This window comes from Thunnus thynnus, chromosome 13, assembly GCF_963924715.1.
Source record: "Thunnus thynnus chromosome 13, fThuThy2.1, whole genome shotgun sequence".
In the NCBI taxonomy this organism is placed as follows: Eukaryota; Metazoa; Chordata; class Actinopteri; order Scombriformes; family Scombridae; genus Thunnus; species Thunnus thynnus.
This window is the reverse complement of record NC_089529.1, coordinates 13,561,344-13,575,153: the sequence shown is the minus strand read 5'-3', so window position 1 is coordinate 13,575,153 and position 13,810 is coordinate 13,561,344. Positions and strand designations below refer to the sequence as shown.

Genomic DNA, 13,810 nt, shown 5'->3' with positions numbered 1-13,810 from the left:
AATCAATCTTCAGCTGATTACACCAGCTGAGGATCTACTGTGACACTCAAGACGAGCACCTGATCAGGCATGATCATTCAGACTCTCCTTGCCTTACCTTTGGGTGCACTCTCCCTGTTCCTCCCTCTCTCCCTCCATCCCTGCTCATGTGTCTCCCTCCCAGGGTGCCTGATGCGTTATTTCCTCTTAATCCCACCGTTCTCTGACTTTCCCCTCTCTTCCTCTGCCCCTGCCTGTCCTCCTTTCTGTCTAACTGTCTGCGCTCCCCCCTCCCTCGCCGTGTGTGAAACGGAAACTCCAGGCTTTCAATATTTGATGTGTCTGAATAGCTCACAAGCAGGTATCTGTAAAGAGTACTAAGGTGAGGGCTCAGGTGTCTCTGTGGTGGATTCTGCTGTGACATAAGCAAACTTCCAAAGAACGACAAAGAAATACAAATTCTCCAAAAAAGTATCTGGCAGCTCCGTACAGTGTTCCCACCACCTACTTACTACCGTCAATATTGCATTTATTAGAAACACAATCACTTTATTCAGCAAATTCTCAAAAATGTCACTTCTGATTCAGGACCATCATCACCTTTTTACTGGTTTAGAGCTGAAACCTTTAGTTGATTCATTGATGAGTTGATTGACAGAAAAAAAAATCTATTTGTGATTTATTATGAGTCATTTTTCAAGCAAATATCCTAAACATTCTCTCATTCCAGCTTCTCAACTGGACGAATTTTCTGCTTTTTTTGTTTTGAATGATTGTTAACTGAATATCTTTGAGTGTTAGTCAAACAAAAGAAGCATAATGATGATGTCAAACTCAGGTTTTAGTAAATCCTGATGGCCATTACACACTAATTTTTGACATTTACAATTTATCAATGAATCTAGCAAACAAACACCAGATTAATCAATAATAGAATAATAGTAATAATATAATAATAGTTGCAGCCCTAGACTGATTCATTGAAAAACAAAAAAACTTCTACTTCTGTCACAAATGAGATCATTCTTCAAACAGACAAAACACATGTTTTAAAGAGGCGACCAAAGAGAACAAAAGTGTGTCATCGCTGCGTTCATTGATGACAGCAGGACTGCCATCTTGTGCACACTACGGCATCACGCCTGCATTGTAAGTGACTCACTCCTCCAGCAGATGGAGGGAGAGCGTTTCCTTTACGGCTCGAAAACTCGTAGGTGGACAAGTCAGATGTGCAAAGCCACATCAGTGATGCAGGAAATGTCTGTCTTACTCTCTTTTCCCTCCCTGTCTCTTTGTCACTGTTTGTCCATTTTGTCTATCTGGCATTTCATTTTTTTCCCCCTCTCTTCTATAGTCCAGGAGCATCTCTTGCTTTCTATTTAGCTATCTCTTCCTGCGCGTCTAACATCTTCATTGGCCTTTACAAACTACAAATAATCCTGTAAGATATGATAGGCAGCACACACATCAATGCATCAATGAGCGCCATTTTCAACCACAATTATCATCTAAATTAAAGTATGTGACTGGGGTTTTAATTTCAGGGTCGTTTGGAAGAGCTGTGGAATGTGTGTGTGTGTGTGTGTGTGTTTGTGTGCTTGTGTGTCACTAAATGGCGTGTGTGTGTGTGTCAGTGCACTCGCTAATGTGTGTGTCAGTACGTGTCTTCCTGTAAGTGCACGGCAGGTAGGGAGTAATTTGAGTGTTTTTCCTGTATATGTGTGTGTTTTTTTGTGGGAGGAGGGAGACAGGAACATAAGTGGTGATGACTCACCAGTCTTTTGTGACAGTGGTGCAGAGAGAGTGCTTTTCACCCATTTCTCTCCCTTGGGGCTTGCATACAAAACAAGAAACGGAGAGATGATAAAAAAGAAAAAGAGAGGAAGATTGGGTGTTAGGGAGCATTAAGGAGGAACGGAGGGCATGGATAATTGTAGGAAAAAGGGGAGAAGATGGGAATGGGGGGGAGAGAGAACGGGATGAAGAAAAGGGGAGAGGAGATGAAAAGAGAGCAAAAAGACAAGGGTTGCAGAGATCATAAACAAAGGATGCGGTTTCAAGGGAGAGGCCTTCGCAGCTCTGCCTCTGTTGTCCTAATTGCTGGTGAAAGCATGCTTGATGAGGCATATCATGTGGCAAAGATTATGTTCAACAATGGTGGTTTAACAGACAGCAAAATTAACAAACATGGGGAGGAGTGAGACACAGTCACGAGCTTAAGCTTGAATTTGAAAAGGTCTTCGAAGTTAGGAGCTGCATCACATAGGAAAGTTCAAACAACTTGACTCTTTGAGGAGCTTCATAGTGACAGTGATGTTTAAAGAAAATATCTAATAATCACTCATGTATCAGCCACTTATTTGCTAAAAAAAAAAAACCTAGTGTTGTGCTGATGAGTTGACTTCAAGTTGACAGGGTTTCTCAACATTTTAAGTCATTTTGTGATGCATTAACTCACCCTGTATTTTGAACCAGATGTATCAATTTGTAGGTGTTTGTCATGCCTCATGTCTTTCTTAGAAATGTTCAAATTTCAGGTCTCTTCTCTCACAGCAGCTTTTACATCCTCAGGTCTCGAACAGCTGACCAACATATGAATAGTTTTATAACACTTGTGAGAATTCCTTTCAGTCCTTTTGTGTACAAATTGTTATGACTTAGTAAATATGCTAAATATGTACTGTATGTAAAATGCAAAATATAATTAATTGCGGGTCGCAGCAACACTGCTTGTCAAATTTCACTGGTTCATCATGTAGTAATCCAAACCACTGTACAGATTTTCACTAATGAATGGTCCAATATAGACTATCGAGATCTGAAAAGGTATCCTTGCATGCGTTGGTGGTCTTAAACTCTGAATTGACTTAATCACAATTGCAAACACTTCAACAAAGATGGGTGATGTCACAGGTTAAATACCAATTAGTAGCATTTGTCAGTTATAAAAGAGGTCTGGAAATCAGTACTTTGACGCGTCAGTTCTTCAAAGTAACATGAGACAAACATCAGAGCTCCAACAAGGCCAGATTGTTTATGCCTGAACAGGAACATCAGTCAAAAAATTGCAGAATAAGTTACATTTTAAAAAAATCACATCAATGTGTGACCTGTGAAATGGAACAAAGGGAAGAGCACTGACCAACAAGGGAATGATGGCCGTGTACAGCATGTACTGTTAAGGCAGACAAATTTTATGTCATTTTAATCAGAATCATCTCAAAATATCTTTTTTTAGAAAATCCTGGCCAAAATAGCAGCATAATGATGCTACACAACCCGACACAGAGCCAAGCGTACAGAAAGAATGTGAATAAGGAAAGAGGAAAAAAACATGAAACAGGGCATAAGAATGCACCATATACTGGAAAGAAACATAAACAACTAATTGTCATGCAACGTAATGTGAAATTTTGTATCAGCATTCACAATGGTGATTTGGTGGTGTTTTTTCAAACCTTTAACTCATTAATTGCACCAAGTCTCCAAACAAGAACTTGCCAGTGTTTCAGTGTCGTTTCACACTTTCAATGTGTTGATATCTGTATTAATGCAAATGTAAACTCTATACTTTATATGCATGTACTGTATATACATGTAAATTCTGTTTATCATGCTGACATTTGAAGTTAAAGGTTGAACCAAAGTTCCGCTGCTGCAGAAATTCATGATCATTATTTAATCCAATTTTGAAGGTCTTATAGCTGTATTAATTCAATATTCATATTACTAATGGATGACATTTTCCCTAGTGTTCCTGCTTCTGTAAATGCATGGGCTTCTTGGGGCCATTACTGATGAATTGCTGTGCTGTCAGACTCTTTTGTGCCAGGAGCTGGATGTATACCAAATTTTGTGCCTGTTAGAGTTGGAGCCCTTTGAAAAATTCAAATTGCATTTTAATTATAGCACACCCACCAGGCAAAATATAAATGATTACTACAAGGACATAATGTGATCTAAAGCCTGACACACAATTATCCATTGTGCTGGAAATTTTTAAATCTCAATTGTGTAGTATGTCGCAGAAATATGAATGTGGGGATGTAAGTAGCAGCATCTCAACAATGCTCTTTTTGTCCACGGCTTGGCAACAAGGTGTGAAAGAGGTGTAGTCTATGAAAAGGCCCCTTTTCATAGAATACAGCATGTGAGAATTGTTTGCTTGACCTCGTGTGTTATCGGAGCAGACCTTAGCTACATCTTCAGGTCTCACACCTGTGAAATCTGCTGCATGTACGAAGAAGAAATCCACAAAGTAAAAATAAAATGAACTTGATGCAATTTTTCAACTTTATTAGTCAATAAAATCTGCCACGTTCGCTCATCTTATGTGTCATTTACTCAGCAAATAAGTTTTATGGGATGAGAAGTGAATTCACTTAGACGTTGCATGTTACACCGTACAGACATTATACAGGTGTTTATGCATCATGTATCAGCCATTATTGTAATGAAAGCTAAGTCATTAAAAGTCCTACATGTAGCACATTACCATCAACAAATCATCAACCCATCAATTGTGAGACATTAGTGTAAAACAACTGTGCACACATGGAACAATCACTGAGACGATTAGCTGCCTTTATCAGCTTCTGCCACTCAGTTTCCATTGTATGTTAGATTTTATTGAAATATCTGATGAGTGGCCTTAAAGCTGAGTGATACGAGGATATGTATACTATTTTATCTTAGCATTGGAGTCCTCCTAAATGATTCAATAAATCAATCGAATGAAAATAAATTAAACATTAAGTTAAATTAAAATAAATAAACTGAATCAAACATTTGATTGAAGTGAAAAAAAAAGAATTATTCTTTAAAAGTTCAATTTAATACATTTAGATAGATATATTGAGTAAAAATCCTCTGTATGATATGTGACCAACACAAAACAGCACACAAAGACACACGAAGTTAGCAACTAGCTGGTGAACATAGTTGAGCATTTAGCAGCTACAAAGTCAGATATTTCCCCTTAAGAGACCAAAAACAGCTAAAGGAAAGTGAATATTGGACTTTACTATTACTCATAAGTTTGCCATATCAGCTTAAAAGATGATAATATGTCCGTGTTGTGTGTACATCTTCTGCTTTTCCCAAGTGGCCAAAAATCTGTTACTGTATTTTTAAATGAAGAGTAGGAAGATGATGATACTGTCAAATAGTGTAGAATAAGATGATTTTTTTTGAAACCTTAAAGCTTCTTAAGGCAAACAAAAAGGAAGAAACTAGACAGTTGTCTGAAGACCAGTGGCCAATGTTGTTTGTAATTAAAATTCTTAAAATTGAATTAATATCCGGCTAGGATATCTACAGAGGGTACGAACTGTGTTTAAAAATGTGAATTCATAACATGACGTCCAAGAATCAAGTCTATTATAGGTACTATTCCAATCAACTGGTGAGCAAGCTGGCAAGATAACATGCGATCAGACCATATTGGCAGCCCGCTAATCACTGTCAGTGTTTGTACCAGCGACAACATGCATAAGGTTTGTTTTGATGCCAAACAAGCGACAGCCAGAAGCACTTCAAGGAATTATAGCAGAAGGGCATATTGCCCATGTGAACTGAGTGTGGGGAGGCAGTGTGGAAACAAGATATGGCAAAACCTATCTACCAAACACCTTTCCACCGGCCGATTGGCTGGCTCGAAGCAGGAGCGAACATGACTCAATCTTTATCTTGAATGCCAGCAGCTAAATTACTATACTGCTCAAAGAGAATGTGCATGGAAGTGTGTGTGTGTGTGTGTGTGTGTGTGTGTGTGTGTGTGTGGGTGTGTGTGAGTGTGTGGTCCTGCGCAGTAAAGTGTACAGATGGATGACTCATCCACCAATCATGTGACTCATCAATCACTGCAGTTACCATTTCCCTCCCTCCTCCTGAATTTTTTCTCTGTTCTTCAGTTATTCCTCCCCTTTTTGTTCCCATTCTTGCTGTTTTCCTCGTGTTCATTTTGATTGTCTCAGAATATAATCAACTCCCACTATAGATTTTTTTATTTATTTGTGTCTATATTAATGCGGCTGTGACATATGTGAGTCGTGCTGTCACTGAAGTTCAGCTGATTGTCTTCCTCTATTGTGCATTTTGGTTTGTTTGGTAACTTATGAATCAAGTGTTCTTACCAGATTCTCAACATATCACCCTCCAAAAAGCCATTAAAAAAAACTGAACTTTAATAAAATAATTGCTTTTATTTTTTATCATATAGCAAAACTAGTAATCATCATGCTGTTATTTACACATTGCACGGGCATATTTATTTCACACTGTACATCTTACAATGCTAAAGGTGACATCAACAACAACACTCTCCTTTTACAAGACAGATGGCTTCACTGCGGACACAGTGGCCCTCTTCCTTTGAGATTTCTTTTTTTTTTATGTTCACAGTTTATTCAGAGAAAACAACCATCTTGAATTCTCCACACTGTTTTATTTTTTCTCTTTTTTTTGTTCTTTTTTTTGTTCATTTTTTAAGATGCAAGTAGAAAGACGTGCATTTAACGGTTTAAGCACAATCCCTGACTCCCCGGCCTGAAACTTTTCAATGAATTTCTTCTGAAAATGAACAAAATGTTTGTAGCCTCTTGGTGGATATCTGTTTTTAAAAAAGGCTGCAGAACATATAGTTTGACTTCAAGTATTTTTTTTTTAAAACAACGGAAAAATAAAGGTAATGGATATGATACAAGAAAATCTGCAAAGGAAGCATGTGTGAAAACACAAAATAGGTAAGTAAAGTGAACTGGAGATGAATGATGAGAGAAAATGAGACTCCCTACAAGGTGATGGAGTACTGTATGGTGGTGGTGATATTGATTATGGTGGATCTGCCATAAATATGTTGACACAATAACTTCTGGATCCCAAAATGATTGAAAACCCTTAGACCACCAGGTTGGAAGTGTTTAGTGTTTAAGTTTGTGCTTTTGGAGTCCACAGGGTTTCTACATTGGGACCGGTTATGATGATAATATTATGCAATATGATATTTCCCTTATAGAACCATGATGCTTGTAAGGCAAAATTCTGAATCTTGAGTTTGAAAAAACTGAAATGTGTGTATTTGGCACCTTTGCAAATTGCAGCTGTTTAAAGTCGATCCAATCGGGAATAAGAAAGGCAAAGTACACACATCAAATACAACAAAAATATACTTTCAACATTTTAACAATAGCAGTGTTCAATTTTTATATTTGTGTAGCTAAGAAGTTTATCGAACTACTTTAGTGTTGTAATATGACATACAGAATATAAACAGAAGATACAAAGTGATGTTGTAAACATGGTTCTCTTACAATGGGCACATCTGCTTGTGAATGTGTCAAAAATGCGATTATATGTGGGTGTGTTGATGTATGTGTGTGTGTGTCTGTGTGTGTGTGTGTGTGTGTGCGTTTCCTCTAGAAAACTCTGAAATATGCAAGAGCATCAGAGATTGACCTGAATGGAGGCAGACATACACCATGGTATGTTCTGTTTCAAAATGTAAACTGAGCAAGAGGCTGAACATGGTTACAGGGAGCTTAAACTGGGACCCCTTCATCCTCTCCCTGACCGAGGAAATCAACAAAAACACAGTGAGTAAAACAACATAAATCTAACTTTTCACTTCTTGATCTTAAATTTCCATCAGGCTCAAAACACATGTCTCCTCTGAGTCTTTTTTTTTCACCCCCTTTTAGCTTTATCTATCCCACCTCTGTCAGTCTCTGTGATCTGACAAAATGTCTGAAAAGTCTCTCAATACATTCTGCGTTTCATGTAGATCCTCTCAATAAAGTTTTCCAATTCTTCCTCACTGTCCAGCTGAGGCACCAGCCCATCTTCCTCATAGTCATCTCCCGGTGTGACTTGTTGATAGTAGTACGGGGGTCGCCTGCCTCTCCTGGGTGTGGTTATTGGTTTGGGGGGAGGTAAGGGTTGGTAGGTCCGTGGGTGAGGAAGGATATAGTTAGAGATATAAGGGGTGAGAGGCAGGCGTGGCGCTGGCTGCTGTCTCCAGCCCTGTCCACGGTTCTTACCCCCAGCCCTGTGCCTGCGCCTTGGGGCCTGGAGGTCAAGCTCCTGGGGGCCGAATGGCTGGTCTCTGGAGGGGGAGGGCTTGCCATAATATTGTGGTTTGGGATATGGGAAATAAACAGGGTAGTATGCTCGATATGGCTTCTGGTAGTAAGGATAGGAGGGGAAGGCTAAAAACTGTTTCTGGGGTTTATACCAGTAGTCAAGCTGCTTCTGAGGCTTATACCAATAGTCCTGCTTGTATGACTTGACTTTATCCTTCTGCCATTTCTTGATGGACTTGTTGTACTTATAAGGGGCTTTCTTGGGGTTTTTTGAAGCTGTGTAGTGGTAGATAGGTGGAGCAGCCAGAGGAGGAGGTACCAGAGGCCTGAAGCGTGGCACGATAGGGTTGCTGTTGATTGGCTGCTGCTGCAACTCTTTCCTCTTCTTCTTCTTCTCCTCCACATCACTAATAATTTCAATCACATCATCGGCAGGCAGGTGCAGCTTGCTGCTGATCTCAATCAGCCTGTCAATCATCTGCTGGTCCAGGTCGTCTTCGTCGGGGAGGATCTCCTCGGATCGCTTGTCCTCGGCGGTGTTGCCGGCGGCCCCCATGCTGCTTTTCTGCCGGGGCTTCATGTAGGACTGCTGCTTCCTTCCCATGTACTGCAGCAGCATGTCAGAGGCGATGTCTGCCAGCCTCTGCTCCTCCTCTCTGGCTCGCTCCGCCTCCTCCTGCTGCCGGAGCACCTCCTGTTTCTCTGCTCGTGCTCTCGCCTCCTCCTCCATGTGGGAGAGGCTCTCCTCTTCTTCCTCAACCTCCTCCTCCAGCTCCTCTCCTTCATCCTCAAAGTCATCCATGAAATTTCCCCCCTTGACGGGTCTGTTGCGCCCCTGGTTCTCCTGCCAGTGCTGCTTCTTTCCTGCCCGCGCTAGCTGAGTGTTGTACTCTTTGTAGCCCTTCAGAGGAGGCAGGATCTCATTATCTTGGAGACCCAAGTCAATGTTTTGGAAGTAGCCTCTTATTTTGCGCTGCAAAGACAGATCACCCCCTTGTGAGGTGGAACTTGATCTGGCTTTGTCTAAGAAACTTTCTAAATCGTATCCCTCCTCCCGCCCCTCATCTTCTTCTTTCCCTCCCTCCTCACTTACACCATCAGGTGTGGCGCCCACATCCTCCACAGACCACCCCTGATCATTCTCTGACCTTTTGTTTTCAACCTCCTCCTCCCTTCCCTTTAAGTCATCACCCTGAGCAGCTGTCAAATGGCCTACAATTAGCTGTTCAATAGTCTTATCAGCCCCTCGCCCCTCCTTCTCCTCCTCAACCCCCCTCTCTTCCTGCGTCTGCCCTGTTCTCCTTATCTCACCACCCTCCAAGCCTTCAATGGAGGGCAGCTCCCGGCTCTGATCCTTTTCCCAGTCTCTGTTTCTGCTCGCTTGGATTTCGCTCTCCCCCGGGTGGTCCAGGGCCTCCAGGAGAACAGCGAGCACTTGCGCAGGGTCCGTCACTTTATCTGATTGGTTATCTTGACCCTGGCCCTGGCCCCGGTCTAGCGATGCGTTGTCAGGGCTGGAGAGACTCTGGGGTGGGAGCGAAAGAAAGGGGGCGAGGCTGTCTTCTTTAGTGTCTGTCCGGGTGCGCCCCTCCACCCCTCCCTCCCCCCCCTCACCCCACGCAGGGGCGGTGCCAGCCAGCTGCGGAGTGACAATGAGCAGGACCAATAGGATGAGGTGGGCTGTGGAAGGGGCGTGATGACAGGTCATGACCATGCAGAACTGGCAGGAGGGAGGTTAAGCACCTGAAGAAGAAAGGGAGAAGGCAGAGGGGGAAAGACAAAAGACAAAGATGTGAAAGAGTCAATGTTATTGTTTTCTTCTCATGATTATGTGGATTTCCATCGGCCATATCAGTATATCTTAACCCCCTAATTATTAATGTACAGACATTCAGTGAAAAGGCCAGTCTAAAATATACAGAGGATGACTGGTAAAGGAAAAAAAGTGACTGGATTTAGGATTAGAGCACAGCCAGAACATTAAAATATCAATACCACTCTCTAATTCACAAATAATAAACCTTTCCACCATCAAGCCACCATATAGTTGAACAGTTTTTAATTCATCAAACGCCTGAGAACAAAGCACGCACCCAAATATAGTCTAATGAGCCAAATCCAACCATGAAAGTTGCACGTTTTCCTGTCTCTTCAGGCATAACTGATTTTTTTTTTATTCTGAATGCTTTGGGTGGAAAATGAGGTTCTAGTTTGTTATTTCTTGCCATTACAATGCAGCCTCAGTGTATCTAGTAACATGGAGGTCAGTCGTGTTTCTTTCGATATTTACCGCGTAAAGTGCCCATGTCTTTCAAGAGGAAGGTAATTATTTGCACACAGGATTTGCGCTACGAAGCCCAGCATTGGCCATTTTTCGCCTGTAGTCGTGCGTTAACCCAACTATCATCTTTCTACCGCGCTGCTGAATTGGTTGAGAATAACCCATGATCTGCCTTTTTTTTGTCTTATCGTGAGATTCAACCGAGTAAACAGTTACAAACGTAAAGAAATGCACGTTAACGAACTGATTTTTACGTCTCAATTGTAATTTTTTTTTCATGTCTCACCTCTTCCTCCAAGCCAACCCAACCGGAGCGCGCGCACCTGCCATTTTAAGCGTGTATTTCTCAAAAGAAAATGCAGAAAATACAAATCGATCCGAGGTCTGTCTCTGCATTAGCTGTGGTATTCCATGCGTCAAAGCGATGTGACCAGGACTCTGCTATAAAGACGGCACGCACCGGGAAGTCATGCGTAAAGCTGGTTGCTACGGTTGTGTTATTTAACCCTCCGGTCCCTGAGTGGTCCATCCAAATTGTGAATTAACTGGATGTTAATTTTTAGTGGATAAAGCCCTTTTGCGCAAGGGACTGGGGGGGGGGGGAGCAGTCAGTAAGAAACGCGGCTTTGTCCTTGTGTGGTGTGGGCATGTTTCTCCTCAGTGGCAGTGGTGGAATGCAGACAAGCGCAAATTTGGGCTGCACGCGGTGCTGTGCAGCCCAAATTTGAACAATTTCCATTTTTATAAACTGGATCAACGAGGTGGGAAACGAAACAAATCCACTTAATAAGATAGTTGGCCTGCCGTGTGCGGTTTAGACTCTAATTTAATTAGAAATTAATGACTGGAAATGGTTTGCTCAAATCTTGCTGCGGTTTTTAAAATCCTAAAAATTGACCCGATTTTTGTTATATTCAGGTTTGAAAAATCTCAACCGAAATTTTACAGGGGCTCCTGAGCAGCAGCTGCACACAGAAATGTTTATTTAACACAATTGTTTGCGCATTTAGTGCCTTGATTCCTGGTTATTCCAATCAAATTAATAAATAACTTTAATTATATAAATTTCGCTATTATTATTATTATTATTAAACATAATACATTAATAAAAAAACTAGTTTCTTTGCAAATGTGTTCATTTCTCAATTTAGTTTTAGTTTCAATTTTAAAAATATTAAAATAAAAAACAAAAATAGTTGTAAAAAATATTGCTGGATTATCTTAAGTTACAAAATATTCCTTTCTACTTGGTAAAAAAAAAGATCCCAGAGAAACAGTCACATGTATGTTAATGTAATGTTCACTTAACAATTACATAACCAACAATCGTCCAGTTGCAGCAAAAAAGATTATTTCCTCTGATAAAGTTGATTTTAAAATAAATTCTTCCACACCCCACAAGCCTCAAACACACTTCACTCCTCATTTTTTACAGACAAAAAAAACAATTTGATATTAATGGAATTAAAAAGAATAAGAAAATGTCCATCAGATGGTTTATGAATGAAACAGGATGAGATTTCGTTCCACTTACCTGGAGTCCCACTGGGGGGTGGGGAAGTGGTGAAACTCACAACGCGGGTAAAGCCAAGATTATTTCATGAATAGTGGATCATCTGAGAGAATTTCTGTCTTTTTCCCCCCTCTCTCTTCAGCCTGTGACCAACATCAAGGGAAAAAAAACAACAAATTGGCGGTTTCTTTAATTAGTTGTGTGGTGTGTTTGTTAGCAGCTGCACTGGTGCTAATGTACAATTGAGTGAATGTTTTCAGCACCACGGCCAGCGCAACTTTATTGTATATACCCTCACTGGAACCACGTGATCCCCCACCACCACCCCCCAGCTGCAGGCAGTGCTGACGTCACTTCCATTGATAAGAATGTTGGTGTGGAGATGGCACTGTGAGTCTAGGCTGGCCCCAGCTGATGAATGAACGGAAATGGCATGAATGAAATAGTACTTTTCCTCAATGAAAAGAGAAAATTGTAGAGATAGAGCTGGTGCGCAGCCATTTTCCTTCTCACATATTAAAGGTTAGTGTGCTGCTTCTTCCTCCCTTGTTCCTTCCTTCCTCTGGGCTCTGGCTTGTGTCTGATTCAGGAGCTGGAAAAGGAAAAAAAAATAAATAAATAAAAATAATAGCATGACCTCCTCTTCACAGACAGATGTTTTAGGGTCATTTGGTAACGTGCTCCACAGAATCAATGAGTTGCATCTGCAGCTTCAGACAGAAAAGTGGTGCACACTCCAAGTGGCTGCTTTTCTCTTGCAGCCTGGTTGTTGGGCTTTTGTCTGGAGTGGCCCTGATCCTCTGTTGGCTGCGTGGCTCGCGGGCCAACGGGAGCAGCCATGCTTTGCTGTTCAATTTCTGCCCAATTTCCAGGGATTGCACAATTTTCCACCCGCTGTCTCGCATTATTTCTGGCTGCTCTCCATCTGTCAGCAGCACATTGTGCTTTTAACATGGCCTCTCATCACCTTTTCCTTTTTACATCACAGAGACACAAGTGAATGACCATTTGTAACCAAATGAGTAAGGGTGTGTGTAATTCATGATGATTTAATGAGTGAATGCAGAAGATATATCGTGAATTCCTGTTGCTCACCATTATGAAATGAGCACGTCACAGTGAGTTTATGTGATTAGAATATTGACTCACGGTTTCTTCATACATGAAATTAGCTGGATTCCTGTTACATTTCAGACCCAGGCGTTTGATCAACCTCTCTAAAAGCAGAACAGGAACTATTCTCAGAAATATAAAGCTGTTTTTAAACACACACACACGCACATACACACACACACACACACACACACACACACAATTTGCACTGTTTGCACTAAGTGAGGAAGAAAACCTGGGTGTTAATGTTGTGTTCGGTACCTGATCATGACTCTGTTGACCATTGGGTCATGCAGGAACATGTAGCTGTTTGCCAGATCAGTTTTGTATAAAAAGCTTCATATTTTGAATATTTTAAATGCTAGCTATTTTGCTGGCATATAAATTAATGTATGGGTTAACAATCATTAATCTATTAAGTGTTAACAGTCACATAAATTCATAGTAACTTCATAATTTCTTAACAGAAATTCATGATACATCCTGCATTAAATCATCATGAGTCATGTATTGTTAACGCGTTAAATCAATGCATGTGCACTCACATACTACATATTGTACTGTATTGTGAGGAAATGAGCTTTATTTCATTAGTTTCATGCTCACTGGCTCTAATTCTGATCATTATCAACACCAGCTCAAGCAGAAAAATTCAGCAGCTTTGCTGGAAAGTAACAATGCGGAACTGAAGCCCGAAGGTTTTAAACCTCACCAGTTATGCCTAAAACATCAGGATAAGAATCAACGGTTTTCTGAAGTAAACAGCTCCGTGGGTTGTAGAGGGATGCTTTGATTAAATGACCCGCTCATGTGAATTCACCTCTGTTCTCTTTTCGACTTTGTTCT

General features: G+C 40.9%; 1 protein-coding gene across 1 annotated transcript; it reads right to left on the bottom strand.

Moving 5' to 3' along the window:
- Window positions 1–6,162: 6,162 nt before the first annotated feature.
- si:dkey-175g6.2 (neurosecretory protein VGF) lies at window positions 6,163–9,632 on the bottom strand. The gene has a single exon (XM_067607089.1). It carries the CDS (start codon window positions 8,857–8,859, stop codon window positions 7,735–7,737), a length of 1,125 nt encoding a protein of 374 aa, XP_067463190.1. The 5' UTR covers window positions 8,860–9,632; the 3' UTR covers window positions 6,163–7,734.
- Between the last annotated feature and the right edge of the window lie 4,178 nt (window positions 9,633–13,810).